General features: G+C 41.5%; 2 protein-coding genes across 5 annotated transcripts; both read right to left on the bottom strand.

Moving 5' to 3' along the window:
* Positions 1-2582: 2582 nt before the first annotated feature.
* On the bottom strand, positions 2583-5707 carry LOC121800439 (D-cysteine desulfhydrase 2, mitochondrial-like). Of its 4 annotated transcripts, none has more exons than XM_042200011.1 (7): positions 5507-5707; positions 4655-4978; positions 4283-4325; positions 3833-4177; positions 3335-3464; positions 3052-3234; positions 2583-2928 (listed from the first exon to the last, which is right to left on the bottom strand). In XM_042200011.1, exons 1-7 carry the CDS (start codon positions 5579-5581, stop codon positions 2709-2711), a joined length of 1320 nt encoding a protein of 439 aa, XP_042055945.1. In that variant the 5' UTR covers positions 5582-5707; the 3' UTR covers positions 2583-2708. The 4 variants fall into 4 exon arrangements, with proteins under 4 accessions (XP_042055945.1, XP_042055946.1, XP_042055949.1 ...); XM_042200015.1 differs by having other exon boundaries at positions 2766-2928; positions 3075-3234; XM_042200013.1 differs by having other exon boundaries at positions 2776-2908.
* Positions 5708-6055: 348 nt separating this feature from the next.
* LOC121798500 (oxysterol-binding protein-related protein 1D-like) lies at positions 6056-11991 on the bottom strand. Its single transcript, XM_042197537.1, has 8 exons — positions 11201-11991; positions 9994-10350; positions 9561-9648; positions 8972-9447; positions 7848-8003; positions 7380-7688; positions 6761-7105; positions 6056-6445 (listed from the first exon to the last, which is right to left on the bottom strand). Exons 1-8 carry the CDS (start codon positions 11726-11728, stop codon positions 6254-6256), a joined length of 2451 nt encoding a protein of 816 aa, XP_042053471.1. The 5' UTR covers positions 11729-11991; the 3' UTR covers positions 6056-6253.
* Between the last annotated feature and the right edge of the window lie 6466 nt (positions 11992-18457).

The following is an 18457-nucleotide window of genomic DNA, read 5'->3' as shown; positions in this document are numbered from 1 at the left end:
TTGAAGTGCATGAGAGAATGAGGGAGAATGGCTCACTGGGTCAAAGCCGAGAATGAATTAAAGCTCAAACCAAAAATGATACTCCATTTGGAAAAATTCGCGGACCAAACATGATATTCTTTCCATATTTTAATGAAATTATATTAAATCGAAGTTCATGGACCTCATAAGAAATTTTCATGTTACGGACCAAAATTGGTACATTGACAAAGTTTGCTAGCCAAAAATATGTTCCCTCTTTTAAAATTTAATAATTAATTTTATTTGCAAATATTACAATTTTTAAAAAAAATACTAATAGGAGATTAATTTAAAAAAATGATGTTTAAAAGGTATAGTTGCAGTTAAATTTGTGTGGATGAGCTGATGGTATTGTGCTGAAATTTGAAATGTTGGTGAGACATGAATAATATAGTTTGGCGTAAATTTTGGGACTCAACCATGAGTGGTTGGTGAAATGAAACTAAGAAACGAGGTGTGCATGTTACTTTGTTTCTTTTCCTAGTTTTTTACAGTTATTCATAATTTAGCGATTCAATCCTGAACTAATGACAGAAATCATTGTCATGAACTTACCAAAACTACTCTATCCTTGAAAAGGACTAAATCTTTGTGACCAGTCTTAAAAATCATACCATGTTAGTGATATGATGCAATTAATTCCACCTGCATAAAACTCTATTTTCATGTACGGACTAACTTTTTTTCTATTCTGAATCAATGTTATAAATCATCACTCCAACGGCCGGTATTATATTTAGAATTGTTCTGTCAAATATCTAATTTTTTAACAATGAAATGTCGAACATTCGATTATTTAAAATAGAGATATAAATCACATGGTTTTAGCATGAATTAAAACATGAAGGGAGCCCACAAACACAATCATCTCTGTTTTAAGTGATAAAAGAAGCAAACAACAATAGTCGCATTTTACCCCATAACTAATGGCATTAGAAACAAAGCCCAATGAAAAAAAAGATGAATAAAAAACAAAAACAACCATCCTTATTTGCCTCCCTTGTTACCAGGGATGCTGCTGCCACCACCACCACCTATTACTACATGCTCTCCACTAAGCTACCTATGGTTTGCTCAACTCAATCTCGGGAGTCATGCTTGTGTGGTGAAGGACATATATATATATATATATATATATGCTTGTATTTTTAGTACTAGTATAGTTTTGAGTTTGGTTTCTTAAATTAATTAATCTTGTTTTAGCTTCACCGTGGCCAAGAATGCCCATGCATAAATTTTTTATTTTCGAGGGGTGAAACCGATGCGGTCATACCTCTACTTTTCTTACTTCCAAGATTATTAAACAATCATGCTTTGATGTTTGGTGTGGTTTTGGGGTTAACCAACTTAGCTGATTGGCAAATCATATATTATGTGTATGGTCGAATTACTTAGATTTGTGAAATACCAAAATTTCATCTTAACTCCTAAACTTGCAACTTTCGATGGCTTCCTTCGTATATTAAAACCAATCTTGAAATAATTGATTCGGATTTCCATGCTTTATATAAGAATAAATTGTGATGCTCACTCAAAAAGTATTAGTAACTTATTTGAAAAGCAGTAATTAGAACGTACCAATTGATTGCAATAATTTTGTTAATTTACGATTCAAACTCAAATAGAGTCAATCACCGTACCGTACGGTGCATAATCGAGATCTCCACTTTGAAGATACATTCAGACATGAGAGAAAAGCACAAAATCACTTATTAGAGCACCCGCAACGCGGTGCCGTCGCCGTTCCTATGCCGTTCCGGAGGAACGGTTTCGCGGCGGCACGCGTTGCAGCGTGCGTTCCGTCGCCATTCCGTGCCGCCACCGTTCCCATGCCGTGCCGCGTTTCGTTCCTCCGGAACGCGGAACGAAACGTTCCGCCACGCGCCGAGGCGACGTGGCGGACTCCCATTCGACGCGTGAAGCCCACTCGCTGCCCCGCGAGTGGGCTTCGTCCCGATGACGCAATAATTCATTTTTTTTAAAAAAAATTCGAATTTAATAAAAAAAAAATAAAATTTTTTTTTATTAACGGTAATGAGACCGTTAATTTTATAGCCGTTTGTTTTTTTTTTATTATTTATTTATTTACTCTATAAATACTCCTATTTCATACTCATTTCAATCACAAACACACATCTATTTCTCTCTATTTCCACCCCAATTTTCATCTCAAATCAACTCTATTTTAAGTTTAAGTTGTAACTTTGTTTTAATGTTGTGTGTTTTTTAATAAAATGTGTTTGTTTTTTTAATTGAATTGAGTTGAAATTAAAAAAAAATGAAATTGAATGAATAGTAATTTAAGGAACGGTTAAGGAACGGTTAAGGAACGAGGGTTGCAGGTTCCGTTCCTTAGTTAAGGAATGGAGTAAAAAAGTACAGTGAGGCCCTCAAATAGTGGTTTAAGGAACGGTTTAGGAACGGTATAGGAACAGCGTTGTGGATGGCCTTACTCCTTATACGATCAAATTTGTTTCAAAAAGAAAGATGCAAACAAAATAAAGGACTATCCTTTATGACATTTTTTGTTAGCTTCTTTGCTTTCACGGACGTCAGGCAGAAACACAAAATAATAAAACTAAATATAGTAAATTTATAATAACTATATTTCTCAAAATTATAGTAGTAATAACCTTTCTACTAAAAATCTGTATGGTTTGAATTGGCATTGTTCTTCAGGCATTCATTCAGAAGCAAGACTTATACCGTTGCGCGAGTCCAAACATTCCCAGTGTCCCTCCAGTGTGCAGCATAACGATTTTGGCATCTTGTACCCCCAATTCGGCCTGGCTGAGCTGAGTTGCAAGATCCCAAGCAGCCAGAGTGTATATTGGGTCCACCAGGACACCGGTCTCTTGTGCTATCCTTCGACATTCCTCAACTTCGCCTTTTAGTATATTGCCGAACCTGAAAGGGTTCAATCATCATTTTCAACACAAGATGGAGTAGTGTATAAGTGCAATGACAGAACCTTGATGATACTCTACTATGTTATCTATATATGTTAACAATGATCAACTTATCATTTACTTTCTAGGAGCACGGCGGTCTACCCATTGCACGATTCCACCATTTCCTCCTTCAGATGGAGCTAACACCTGATGAGGAGATGATGTATAGCCTCTAAGAAATTCAGATATCAAACTCTGCTCCTTTCTTTTGTATCCCTCGATTTTGTCAGCCAGCATCACCGCACTCACCTCCCAAGGAAGCCTTATTTTGCAAGTTCAAATCAATAAGCTGGTGATATAGCTCAAGTAAACCAAAGAAATGCTTGGATTAGTCGAAAATATCACATCATCGTAAAGAATACCCTAAAGATAGAGCCCCGAGAGCCAAACCAACAGCTGTTGTCCCGGTGCCAGCATCTACAACGATTTTCATGGTCTGCTCTTTGCCAAACAAATGTTTCTGTGATAAGTATTTTACCAGTCGCATAACACCTGATAGGAAAAACAGGTTAACCACTTCTTAGTAAAGCATCTGATATGCACAAGAAAGTATAAATGGATCTACAAAACACAGGCAAATGCAGGGATGGGAATTTGGATCTATTCACCATATATATTGGAAGATACTCCTAACTAGATTAGGCTTCAATATGTTTTCGCATCTTTTATTTTAATTGAACATATAAACAAAACATATAACATCCTTCCTCTACGCATTTTTGATAGGATACCGGCCTGAAACCTGATCATAAGCCTTATGAGCACCATAACATACAAGATTTCTAATTGAGAAGAAAAGTTGCTTCTGATATTCTCTATGAAGAAAGGAATCACAATGTCAACTACAGACGCTTCCATACCTAGCAAGGCTATTGCATCTCCTGCCCCTTCATTTATAATAGCAACTTTCTTAGGTTTTTCGGGACAGTTAATAGGATCTGCTCGTGGAAAGTTGTGTACCCTCGATTCATATGGTTTGAAAGAAGCCTCCATAACATCGTTAGGCCACATAATAGATCCACCAGCGCCTACAATCGACTCCGCATGCTTTGCAAGCATTTCTTCTCTTTTTGCATATACGGATCTTGGAACATAAACCACATCGCCATACAGTTTAGAGACAAGATTGTAACCAGTTAGAGTTTCAGGCTCTTCACCTCGAAGAAGTATGTGTGCCTTCAGTCCTCTCTCTGAACAAGACACGGCTGCATTACATTGGAACAAATGGTTAAAGCGGCATTATAACCACATTGATCTACATTGAAGGAATCCAAGTGTAAAACACACAAACTTTTCCTTTTGAAATATACCAACTGCAGCAGCATGTGCACTTTGGCAGCCTCCACAGGTAACCTAGAAATGTTCCAATTATATTAAAGGCATGCATAGATAGGAAAGTGCGAGGGCGGCTCCAGCTTATGTTTACACGTAAACTGAAAGTTAATAACATTGGACATTTTACAGAAGTTCAAAGAGCAAAGGACAGCTGATGGAGGGAACGACACAACTCATCATGCATAACTTTCCTAAAATTTTATTCATTCTTTCACGTAATTAGGATTGCAAAGCAAGTTTTTCGAAATGCGATCACGAGACCAACAAATTTGACAGTGAATTTTATCAGCACCAATGATCTAGACCAAGTTTTGACACAGTGAGATGGAGTGCTGACACAAGCTCACCACATCAGTCGCAGCATTATCTTCAAGAACGGGAAGCAGGGCGTCTAATTTCCTTGATTTGTTACCATTTACCAGAGGATGCAACAAGTCATCCCTCACCACATAGAATGATGAAGAATCGTTCTTCTTTCCAAACATGCCTTCGCCAAGGCATGGTGGGATGATATTTTGATAGGAAATGGTTTCAGAAATCATTGATTCATGTCCCTTTCGGCTAGAAGTCATTATCTGGTTGATTTTGGCATCAGGGCAGCTCAAGGCCCACCTTCTGTCAAATAATTTTAACACCGATTCATCATTAACCAGATAATGCTTCAATACTCCCTGAAAAGATGAAGGCAAAAGTGATAAAGATTAGGCCACAAAAACTAATCCACACATACACAACACATCCCCACGTATTCAAAGCTTGAAAATAGCTGATGGCTTGAGGTTGGATGTTAAAAGCTTGAATCTTGCAACTCAATTGGTGCACTTATCCCCCTTCCCCTCCGCCTCAACTCTCTCTCTCTCTCTCTCTCTCTCTCTCTCTCTCTCTCACACACACACACACAGACATTATTGAGTTATTTCAGTTTCTTATGAGGGAACGATAACCTGGGAACTATGTTTGACAAGGAACCCAAATTGCTGAAGAACGTTTCAAACATAATGAAAAGGTTTCAGATTAAAGCGGTTTCACTTGTTCTATATCAGTCATTATACTCAGCACGCATTGCGGTAAAATTAAGAATGAAGCTTCCCAAAATTACATCACATTCGTTAAAATTAAGAATCAAGCTTCACAAAATTACATCTACAATCTGACAAGAAAGCAGATACGCAATGCAGAAGGGGGATAAAGAGAAAGACCTGGTAGGTGTTTGGAAAAGACCCATTTTTTACAGTTGAAAATACAGAATTTCTGGGCAATATTTGAAATCCCATGCTTTGCCTTCAAAACAAGGAGATGGCGGATTGTAGTCTTTGTAGATATTTGAACTTTGGTTAAGTTAAGTTATCAACGATGTCTGTTCTTTTTGGAGAGAGGTAGAACCATATCTCATATCTGCTTTGTTGTGCGTCTCATAGTCCCACCATTTTGTTCGATTTCTAGGTTATTTGAAATAAAATTTTGTATGCAAATAATCTCTTTATTTCTATAAGTACATACTAACTAAAATACTACTAGTATATAGACAAAATGTAATTTTATTATGTAGAAATAGTAGTAATATGGAGGCCTCATATTTTATACGCAAACATAATTACTTCACTCGTACATATGGAAAATGAAAATTTTGTCCCAGAAAGTAATGCATGAGAGTATATCTCTGTGTGTTGTTACACTAACCAACGAGACTGGGTTGGAAAGATGAAAATAAATGAATTAGAATTAGTAAAAAATGATACTCCATGAAATAACTTCTCTAACTAATTCCGAAATACCCAATTGAGTTCCAATAATATGATGATTGTAACAATAGGGTACAAACATTGTAGTATTACGTACACATTAACACTTTTTTTTCCCTCATTTACAGAAATGAATGGGGCTTACTGCTGATGATGTTGCTAGGATAAACCGATTCCCCATCTGCCTTGATAGATATTCAAAATTTATAAGTTAAAGGCTGAGGAGCAAGCTACCTCCTCGGCTGGTAAATCACACGGCTGCCCAAATATATCAGGGATCCCGTCCCACTCGTGTTTCTCCCTAGCTTCCCAGTATCCTCCCATGTATCGGTAACAACCATCTTCATCCTTCCCGAACCATCTTGGTTGCCACCCTCTCTCCTGCAACTTCCTTGCCTGCACCGAAAACTCTGGCATCAGATCTACAAAAGCTTAATATATGTACGAGTGTATGACTTCACACCACAAAAGTAGATTTATGACTAAAGGCAAGCTCCCAGCGCTTTCCTTGGATCTCACATAGGAAAAAGAGACAAATAAAAGCAAGGCAGACATAAATACTGTAAAAGAATCACTTTTCCAACAGATCAGCAAAGAGAACAAATGCAAAAAAAGCAACATGCGTCACCATAAAGTACAATTATTTGCCAGACAGTTTCTTGCATGAAAAGGAGTACATGTCCAATAATGCCAGAACAAACATGTAAGCACCTGTCTCTGCAACTGTTCGAGCCTCAGCTTCTCAGCATTTGCCACCTCATATTCTCCATTCTCCAAATGCCTCTGGTCGGGTCTCAGTCTTGAGTCTGTTGGTGGCAGCTTGTCCCGCAAACCAGGTGTCAATTCGTTTAAGGATATCGCAAATGGTGTGAGATTATATCTTGTCTTGGTAACAGACTTATCTCTTTCCCAAAGCAAAACAGCTTCAGTCATAGGGTCATATCCTTTTGGTTTTGTGCTTGGATCTCCCATCACATAATACATTGCTTCATCCCACTTCCCTATTAAAACCGCAAATTTCTCCCCAGTCCTATTGTCTTGCACAATTCCATGAACCTATATTTTAACAAAAAATAGAGAAGAAAAAAAATTGGTAAAAAATATAGACCCAACACATAATGAAATGAATTCGGCCATATTGTTAAGCAAGAAGGTTGAGATGATATTAGCACCAATGTTCATCAATATATGGTAAATTCAGGTCTTCGCCCTTCTAGAATCTAAGTATTCATTTGTTACTCCTATTGCAATTTGCAACTAGTTGTGGAAATGGGAACCAATGATTTGGCTTCTAAACTTATCTTAATTGGTTCGAAGATCAGCAAATCACCTGATGTGGGTTCCGGTCTATAATAGACTGTTCCTTGAATTTGAGTTTGCAAGAGTAAGTACCACTGCCTTTTATGCGCATGGTGCCGTAGTGATCACAATAGATTTTACCAATTATAATGTTATATATAGAAGTAGTGACCTTGCTCCACTGAAATGTCTCTCCATCTTCAAACTGAAGGGTAAGAACTCCCACAGGGTCAAGCTGGATGGAACGACCCCAGAACTTCCCTTTGAGGTTAGAATCTGCCCAAAATTTCCACCCTCTGCCCTCACAATGACAGGCAACAACCATTGGATGATGACTAACCTGAAACTCCAAATACAGGACTCTTAATTGTTTATCAGATTATTACAAAGAAAAATGCAACTCAGCCAACTTGTAAGGCAATCAGAATAGCAGAAATCTAGAAAAATAAAGAGAAAATGAAAATATATACAGGGAGTTTCTTGACTACAGAAGAGTAACCTTTTCAGAAAAAAATCGTAGACCCTTATCCGGATAGTCAGCTTCATAGGTTTCCCCAAGGAGAGGATTGAAAGGTTTGCATTGCCGGCCTTCTGTTGATGCATAACCAGACACTGCAAAAGCTGCTACGTTCAGAATTCTCATTAAATCATTTTCCTGCAGAAGCACAGTGCAACTTCAATTTAAGTCAAGGCATTTACCTTTCGGAAAAATTGAATGGTAGCTCAAACAAAACAAGTCTAGTGTGATCAAATACAGGAACTAGATAATAATATGACTGGAAAGCTCAACAAAAAAGGTGCAGGATACAAGATGCAAAGGTCCTCACACATTACTCGGCAGGTTTGTGAAGCATTCAACAGCAAGTTCAACCGTCATAAAGTAAAGATAATTAACTGACTTGGATTGGTGTAATTTGTTAATTAGTTGCTTCTCAAATGTTAAATATCTTGAGATACTTATTGAGAACAATAAAGAACTTCCAGTTACTTAATTCCACAAAGCACAATTTTCATATTAAATTAAGGGATCAGGCATCATATTCACAAATATTACCAGTTCAGAGCCGATTTCGAGAGTAACTGAAAGGTCATGCAACAGAATCTCTTAGAGCTGGGAGTACCCATCCTCAGCCCTTTCACCACTTCCCCAAATAGATTTTCTATAACTAACAGTCTTGCTAGAGTCTAGACTGAGCTCTCATTCTTATTTCAATTCCAATTGAATGTCTATATTCATTATGTGGTAGTTATACACATCCAGAAAAACAGAAGTACTTGCATTAGTTATGCACCCTGAGCGATTTAATATACCAGGAGATGTAAAATGCTGCCTACCAGTTAATGGTTTTGAAACATTTAACATGACAAAGAAAATCAACAAAATAGTCTGCATAAGGTTGCAAATCATTAAAAAAAGGCCCAATAATTGGAAGTTATTAAGTTGGTCCAGGACACAACTTAATACATAGACTGCAATTGAAAATTTTGTCCCAATATATTAATAAGTGAGTAACACACAGTAACTAGGTAATCCTTCTAAGAAATGTTTGAAACGATAATCTCCCAGATCCCCCACACAAAAAAAAGAGTTCAAATAGAAGTAAGAACATGTAAAGATCTGACCTGTTTCCCCCATTTCAGTGCTTCGTCAACAAGATATGAGTACTCCAAATCTTCAAAGCATTTCTGCAGTGAGGACAGAGGCTCATTAAAGTACACAGGAAGACAAACACCGGACAAATCCTTGCCAATGTTATCCTTAATGATCGACCATAGACCAACTGGCTTCTCTTTCTCCTTTGGTTCTGGTAAACTAGCCCTTCTTTTGACGTAGGGAAACTCAATTCCCTTTACTCCAGTACCAGCTTCTCTTAAATGACCAGAAAAGGAAGCATCTTTTTCACCCCAGGGGCTGTGAATGTATATTGGATTATCTCTGCTACGATAGGAAGCACTTCTTAGAGACTCAGCGAATAAAAAGTCATTTGTGTCAAAAAAGATACCATCATCATCATCTGTTTCAATGTCTACTCCGTATCGACTCTCATTATCTGCCTCTGAGTCACTTGCACTGCCCTCAGACATAACTGAATAGAAATCTGCAAGAGATTAAAGACAAGATTAAGTACATTCAATACTGAGTAAAGACTATCATTTGAGTGTTCAGTGTCGTTTTCTTAAACAATGATGTAAGCAAGAAAAATAAACAGACCGCTGAATCTTCTATTCCCTTGTCCACCGAAAGAGTCTCTGCCCTTTGTTTCATCGACTACAGTTTTTTCCAGTTCAATCTTCTCTGTCTGCACAACAAAATAATTAGTCAAAATCCTTAGATGACAGAGTTCTAACGAGGAAGAAAGGGAGAAAAATTATCGGTATAATGGCACTGGAGACAAGGATTAGGAATGATAAGAAACACGTCTTGGTTTAAAGGAATAATTTCCCTATAGTACTCTCCAATCCCCACTTCTAGTGTTTTTCAGATTCAGAACGCATATAATATTCATACAATAGAGTGCCTTTGACAAATATTATAGATATTATATACAGAAAACTAGAGTTGAACCCAATGACTAGCATGGAAAATTTTACAGTCTCAAATCTAAGCAGAATTCATTCAGAAGAAAAAAGGATGAAGTGTAAACCTCCAGTCTTCTTAATGTGTCAAGCAGCAACATGTGCTTAAGTTGAAGACTCTTCAATTGATGCTGCACCTCAGTAAATTCATCCAGCATTATAGACTCACAATCCTTTATTATAGTCTCATTAATGCCCTCCTCAACTAGCCGTGATCTTAACTTCTCTGTTGTAATAACAAAATCTTCAGAAGGTGCCAAGTCATTGCTTGTCAATAGCCTGGGGAATTTATCTTTAGCAGCCAGAAGAACCTCAATCCATGAAGCCCTGTCCTCTTTGGATTGACAACGCAAGTGAAGAGTTTTTGTTCCTGTGAATATTGAAAGTCTTCTGTCGTCTGACTTGCTGGCACGAACAGAAGAGACCTGTTCAACATATTTTTTGGTGCTCGAGGTAAAAAATGTGCACTGAAATATTATGGCAGCTTTAAAGATTTACACTTAGTGCCTTCAAAAGGATTCAAATATCTTCATATGAAAAGTTCACATCAGAATAATCTTAGAAAGCAACAACTCTGAGAACCAAAAAAAGTTCTATTCAGCTCTACTGCTGCCAATCTCCTGGCAATTTGCATTACTAAGATGACAGACCAAATGATTATTGTTATCTCCCAGCTCAAAATTCTGTTTCAGTATATGCATACTTGAGATAAGTGAATGATGTTGCATTAGTGTATTAGGGAACCACAAACATATATTGGAATCGAAAAGATTAAGAGCGTAAGATTGAAATTGGCACAGCCGACAGCCGAGTAGCAATTCTTAAGACCTAGATTATTCCCATAACTTCTATCAAAAGCCAGCACAAATTAATTTGTCCCCGTGTGTTATTCCGAAAATTATTGAAGCAGATAGAGCAAGATTACAGAATCTATCAACAAAATTTCAATTTTCCTCCTTAGCATCGGTGCATCCATTAGCATTAACTGTAAATTGCCAAAGTATTTTTGTGACCACATTTTAGTCCTTCTCTTAACCAACCAGCTAATCTATAGGTTTGAGTAAACAATTAATCCACATCCCTCTACAATCCTATAGAATAGCAACAAGCTGTTCCCAAATGCAGGTTAGGGTATTGAACCCCACCTAATATACTTCACAGCTAAAATGTGCACCAGGTTCGGATGGCATTGCCTCTTTACCATAAGAGCCAAACATAAGATGCTACGACAAGACGAAATAGCAATTATACAAAACACAAAAGAAACGAACCGACCTTCAAATGTATCTCCCCAAATGGCTTCCACTGCTTCCCCGACCCAAGAGCATTTCCGGTCCCGGTTCCACTCCCGTTCCCATTCCCATTTCCACTACTACCCTTCCTCATATATCTCCAACTTTCCTGGCCAATCACCCTCGCCCCCTTCTCCCGGACCGAACCCACGGCAATCTTATCCGGCCCGTGCACCTTATAATACGAGAGCACCCCATCCTCCAACACGAACCACCTCTCCCTCCATCCCTTCCCGTAATTCACCCATTTATACAAAATGCCAGCTACACTCTTGATCTCGTCACTTTCGTCGCACTTTTCAGACAGTAGATCGCCTCCGCCATTGGTGGACAAACTCATCCTCGAGTTGAAACTCACCGGCTGCAGAATCACATTGCTGTTGTTGTTGAAACTTAAACTCTCGTCGCAGCAGTTTCCATCAACCACGAGCTCCTGACTTAGGGTTTGGGACTTCACCACAGCCGGATCCTTTTCGACCGACACCGGCGCAATGCAGCACAGAGGATTCATGCTTCGATCACTGACCCTACGAGAATCGACTCTGATCCTGGGAATAGCAAGTTTCGGATTGCCGGAGCTCCGCCGCACCGAACCGGAGATCGACCGGGCGAAGATTCCGATAATATGACATATGATGAGTTACAGAAGCTGTGTAGCGAGAGAGGATGACGAAATGGCAGTCACGGATCGGGGGGGATAGATATAGGAGGTGGTATGTATCGGTGGAAGTAGAGCTGCAGATCCAATTAAGCAGGGGGGGAGGGGGGGTAAATGCATGGGTTTGGAGCAGGCGTAATGATTGTGGGAGGCAGCTAACATGCGCTGGGGGTTCCTGTTTGCAAAGGTAGTGACTGGAACTTTGTTAGGAGTGGGGCGTGAGAGATAAGTCGGGTCATTAGGGAAAATGACGGAAATGGGTTTGCAGGTCGGCGACAGCATTCGTTTTCGTGAAAGTTGACTTATGATGTGGGGGTGATTTAGGAAAGTCGCAATTGAGAGACATGCATAGGATGCTCGAAGTAATTGAGAGTGATTGAGATTTGTCAATTACTTTTGGATACTACTACTAGTGTATTACATTCAAATCTGGAAATTAGTAGTAGAACTTAATTTGTCAATCTAAGATCATAGCTACGCAGTTGCGTTCCGGCGTGCGGCGGTTCCACTATTTTATACTCCAATTTTTACTTAGAGCATTTGCAGCGGTGAGCAGGACGGCGTTCGTCCGTCCGTGCCAGCGCCACGGAGACGTCGTCCGCTGCTGCGCTCACGCCGCTGGCACGGCGCTACTCGATGCATCGAACACGTCCGTGCCAGCGAGTAGGTGACGTGGCCGGCGCTGATTGAGCAACGGTGCATTTGAAATATTTTTTTAAAAATCGATTTTTAATTAAAAAAATGATTAAAAAAATATTTTCCCACTTCCCAAAAAAAATCCATTTTCTACCGTTTTCTACCCACTTTTAATTTTTTTTAAATTTTTTCCTCCAAAAATACATTTTCATCTATAAATACCCTCACTTTCACACCAAAAAATTAACACACACTACACAATTCTCATCTACATTCTCTCATTTCCATTCTCATCTACATTATCTCATCTTCATTCTCAATCTTTCTTCCACTCCTACAACATAACAATGCCCGGCGACGGCGATCACCCTCGGGCTCCCACGGTTGGAACCCCGAGTGGTTCGGTTCACAACCGTTTCCTAGTCCGGAAACGGAATTTTCGGCCCCTCCTCAAACCCAAAGTTCGGGAGTTCCGGGTGGCTACCGGCCTTACCCGATCGACGACCAAGATGCCCCCGGAGGGCTATACGGGTGGACACCCGAGCCTAGAGCGAGGTCGACCGCCCCCTCCCAAACTCCGACTCATCATACTCGCGGTGTCCGCACACCGTACACTCCGGCGGAGATGGAGCAATTGTTCAAGGCGTTCTTGTCAATCTCCGAATATCCGGAGGTTGGCACGAACCAATCCGGCGATCACTATTGGTGGTGCATTTGTCGTCGGTACAATGAAAACCGCCCGGCGGGAACAATCGAGCGCAACGAGAGTATGGTGCGCAACGCCATCTACCGAGCCAACGAAGAAATCCAAAAGTTCCAGGGGTATTACCTCCAGGAAGAGCGGTCGGCGGGGAGCGGCCGGAGCGAGGTTGACGTCATCACTGCTGCGATGAACACCTACCAATCCATGAACTACAAGCCGTTCAAGTACCTCAACATTTGGCAGGAGACGCGGTCGCATCCGAAGTATAGGGGAGGCGTACCATCCTCCTCTAGCGGCTCCTCCAAATGGTCAAGGTCGGTATCCCTATCAGACGACGGCTCCGAAGACGTGGTTAGCCAACTCGCCAGAGCAAACTAGGGTAGCCCCGACGCCGGCCCGAGCGGTTCCCAACGCCAACCGCAGTTGCGCCGCGACTCCATCCGGCGATGCTCCCGAACCCGCTCCCGTTTCCGTGCCCTATGCGCCACCTCCACACCCCACCAACTAGTTGTGGGGGATTTTGGCCCAACTCAATATGGTCGATAGGTCAACTATGACCCCCGCGCAACTTCAATCGCACGAGGCCATGATATTGGGCGTCCAAAACAATTGGGGGTAGTGCCGCCAGATGAATAGTCTTCCACAGGGATATTTTTAGCTTTAATTATATAATTTTTAATTTTTAGTATTTTAATTATGTAATTATGTAATTTTTAGGATTTTAATTATGTAATTTTTATTTTTTAGGATTTTAATTATATCTTTTTTATTTTATTTATAATTTGTAATATTATTTCAGCTTTTTTAATGAATTTTAATATTATGGAAATGCTTTTATTTAAATTGAATAATAGAATGGTAGGACCCTTGTGCTCGTCCTTGCGGAAGAGCACAGTTGTGGGTGTTGTGCTCTTGCCTAAGAGCAGGCAGAAAAAGTAGGGTCGGGCGCACAACTGTGCTCTTAAGAGCATCCATAGTGGGGCGCCCTAAGAGGGTCCACTATAAGGCGGACACTCCAATAGCCCCACCCCCTTTTTTATCCACAGCCCCAAAAATTTATTTCCGCCACTATGGTGGACACTTCCAATAGTCCCAAGCTTTTTTCATTTATGTTAATTCAATTATAAATTTAAATTTATCGGACTATACGTACTTAGAAGAAAACGGCTATACGTGAAGAAATTAAAATTAAACACTAAATTTTCGTCGTATTAAAGTACAGGAAAAATTATACAACGAAAATTTAATCTATTGAAAATCACAAAGGTGTTCACACTGCGCCGCCTCCCCTACGTGCCCAAACTTCTTCAATCAAATCGGTCCGGAGTGTGGTATGTGATGTGGTCCTGCGCATATCAGTGAAACGTTGGATCAAATATTCATTGCTCCGTGGTACGCTCATCTGGATCGGCACGGAGGCAACACCGTGACTTGTACTTGCGCCCTCTTCCGGTGCCCAGCGCTCTGCCGCAAATCCTTCATCTTCTATTATCATATTATGCAATATGATAGTACATGTTAACATAATATTCGCGACATCATCTTCGTGCCAAACTCGTGCCGGGCACCGTATAATGGCCAATCGCGATTGGAGGACACCAAAAGCCCGCTCAACATCCTTCCTAGCACCGTCTTGTTTGCGCGCAAAATATTGTTTCTTCGGTCCAATCGGTTGGCGAATTGTCTTGACGAATACGGGCCACCGAGGATATATCTCATCTGCCAAATAGTATCTCCTACTGTACTGCGTGCCGTTGGCTACGAAGCTGATTTCTGGACCCTCCCCCCGGCACTCATCGTTGAAGAGCGGCGATGATTGAAGAACATTGATGTCGTTGTTCGAACCTGCCACACCGAAATACGCATGCCAGATCTACAAACGATAGTCAGCAACGGCTTCCAGAATCATCGATGGATGTTTGCTTTTGAATCCAGTTGTGAACTGGCCTTTCCAGGCCACCGGGCAGTTCCTCCACTCCCAATGCATGCAATCGATGCTTCCTAACATTCATGGGAACCCGTGGATCGAACCGTGCATATCCAACAGTCTCTGACACTCATCAAGGGTAGGCTATCGTAGGAACTCCCCACCGAATATTTCCCGGATCCCCTTACAAAACCGCCTAAGCATCGTTAGGCTAGTCGTCTCACCCATCTATAGGTATTCATCGAACATATCGGCTGGTCCAGCGTAGGTAAGCTGCCGGATTGCAGAGGTGCACTTCTGATGCGTAGACAGCCCGATCCGGCCAGCGCAATCACGCTGGAGGGTGAAGCACCGGTAACGCTCCGCCAAATTAGTCGCTATATGGTTGAAGAGCCGTTGCGACATTCTGAATTGCTTGCGGAATCGTGGATAACAGGGGTTATCCACTAAGTAGTCCGCCATTACACGCTGGTGCGCTCCGCTATGGTCTCGTTAGATGGTCCGCCGATGAGCAATCGCCCGAGGGATCGCGGCCTCCGCCGCGCGCGCCGCATCCTCCTGGGACGCCTGGTGTTGCACCTCTTGAATTAGAGACTTCCACGCGTCATTCCACAATTGTCCATTTCAGTCCACAAATTCTAGTGAGAGAAAGTTTGAGTGATGAAGAGTTGGAATGATGTGAAAATAATGAATGGAATGTGGTGTATTTATAGGTAAATTAAATTGAATAAAAAAATAAATTCACCCTGGACCGGCGTGCCGGGCACCGCCCCACTATAAGCTGGCGCGCCTATTCGCCGCGTCCGCCCCGGACCGGCGCGTCCTCACCCCTCCCTCGCCGCATGACCATCCGCCCCCTCTTTTTTCATCCGCCCCGGGGCAGACGTCGCCTCCACTATAAGGCGCCCCGAGATCGCCCCTGCTGGGGCTATAGCCACGGCGGTCCCATAGTTGATACCCTAAAGCCCGCCCTATGCACCGCCACGTTAGCATTTTATCCTCCTGCCCTTCCACCTGCAGTGGGGCGCCTTAAGGCGCTCCCTAAGCATTTTCTTCTATTTGAATACTTAAATAACTACAAAAATTGGGGAAAACCTTCATTTCATTTATAAAATTAATACATTACAATACGGATTACAAAAAAAATACGCAAACTCAGCGACGGCGGTTACGGGCCCACACTTCTTCAACCATGTCGTTCATGAGCTGCGCATGGTCGTGTTGGTTGCGCATTGAGGCATGTCTAGATAGAACCTCATTGAAGCCCGTCGGTAATCCTTGAGCGGGAGGCTCGGTCGTCGTGCTGGAGGAGCTAGATGCACTTTCGTCATCGACCCAATCGGTGATGCTCCCACCTTCATGTTCGACTATCATGTTGTGCAAGATTATGCACGCATACATGACATCGGCGAGGACTTCCTTGAACCAGAGACGGCCCGGCCCTTTCACTATTGCCCACCGTGCTTGGAGCACACCAAATGCCCGCTCCACATCCTTCCGCGCCGCCTCCTGCTTTTGCGCAAATAAAACTCTCTTCTCACAAATTGGGCAGCTGATCGTCTTCAGAAAAATAGGCAGCCTTGGGTATATGTCATCGGCCAAGTAGTACCCCATGTGGTATTGGCGCCTGTTGGCGGTGAACTCGATGGCCGGGTCGTTGCCGTTGCATTGCTCGGTGAAGAGGGTGGATGAGTTGAGGACGTTGATGTCGTTGTTCAACCTGGCCACACCGAAGTAAGCATGCCAGATCCAGAGTCGATGGTCAGCGACGACTTCGAGGATCATCGTCGGGTGGCTGCCCTTGTATCCACTAGTGAATTGGCCTCTCCACGCCGTTGGACAATTCTTCCACGCCCAGCGCATACAGTCGATGCTCCCTAGCATCCCCAGGAAAGTCGTGCGCCGTCTCGTGCATTCTCATTAGGCCATGGCAATCTACAGCTGTCGGCTTTCGCAAATATGTGTCGTTGTAGGCCTCCACAACTCCCCTACAAAATCTCTTCAGGCACTCGCGGCCTGTTGTATTCCCGACGTGGAGGTACTCGTCGAACATGTCAGCACTGGTGCCGCCGCCACCGCCGCTGCCGCCTCCGCCTCCTCGCGTTGCATTATGGCTAAGCATTCCGCCATTGCGTCGTGCACGACTGCATTTAAGGCTTGAGTCAAGGTCGAACTACCGTCCTCCGAGGAACTCCGATCGTCGTCATGGTTTATTTTGGTTTGTGAGAGATGGAGAAACGTGAGAGATGAGAGATGCGAGAAATGTTCGTATGAAAAATAGAATGACAATCGAGGTTTGAATAGACAAATTTCGAATTTAAAAAAAAAAACAATAAAAACAAAAACGTGTTGCATCGTCCGCGGACTAAGCGTAGGGCGCGGACGACGCATCGTCCGTCGTCCGCGGAGCCACAGTGGCGGATGATAGTTCGCCCGATGCATCGGGCGAGCTATCGTCCGCCCCACTGTGGATGGCCTAAACATAAATATATTTGTAAAATACTTATACAGTAAGACAAATAATTAGTTGTACGGAGTAGTATTTTTTCAAATTTTTTAAGTCTTCTTATTAGTAGTAGTATTCTTATTCGTAGACAAGGAGTAGTATTTTCCACCAAGCATAGCTTTGAAACTGCAGTTTGAGTTTCTTCTGGTTTCCTTGAAATGTTCCATATTGTAGGATAGATGCTTCACATCTAACTTGCTACCATTATATACACACTAACTTGATCCACTGTGGCTAATAATTAAGTTGGTGTTTTTGGCGACTTTCAGACTTTGCATGATCACTAACCTCTGTACTTCACCATTAGCATACGAAACTAAGGCATTTGTAAAAAGAGTCTTTTTTTTTTTATTACATCAACTATCCAAATCAGTAAATTTGATTCATAATATTTTTTGAGGTTTATTAAGCGCCTATTCGGTTTCCAATACTATTCCTATCTTCTCCTATAATCATCTGTTTGGTTCACTATTTCAGCCAAATCTCAGCCCGCGACTGTAGATCTGGGCCAGTCTCGACCCATCTGAGCAGCCTCTTTTTCTTCCTAATCTCATGACTAACCATCAGGCCTTACCCCCTCTGACTAATTAATCCTAGACAAAGCCCATTGAGTCTATCCTAGACTATATCCATGATAATTTTGTGCAGTTAAACAAACGACCACTAAATAAGTTAATATCAATTCAAAAGTACTCTTAAGGCCATGAAGGGCAATTCAATCTATTTATTCATTCACTTTTTTCTTTCTTCTAATTTATTTGAAGTTTAATAGAACTTATACTATTATTATTAATATATACCATACCTTTT

The sequence above is a fragment of the Salvia splendens genome, chromosome 4, assembly GCF_004379255.2.
Source record: "Salvia splendens isolate huo1 chromosome 4, SspV2, whole genome shotgun sequence".
Classification (NCBI taxonomy): Eukaryota; Viridiplantae; Streptophyta; class Magnoliopsida; order Lamiales; family Lamiaceae; genus Salvia; species Salvia splendens.
This window is presented reverse-complemented; position numbering and strand designations above follow the sequence as displayed.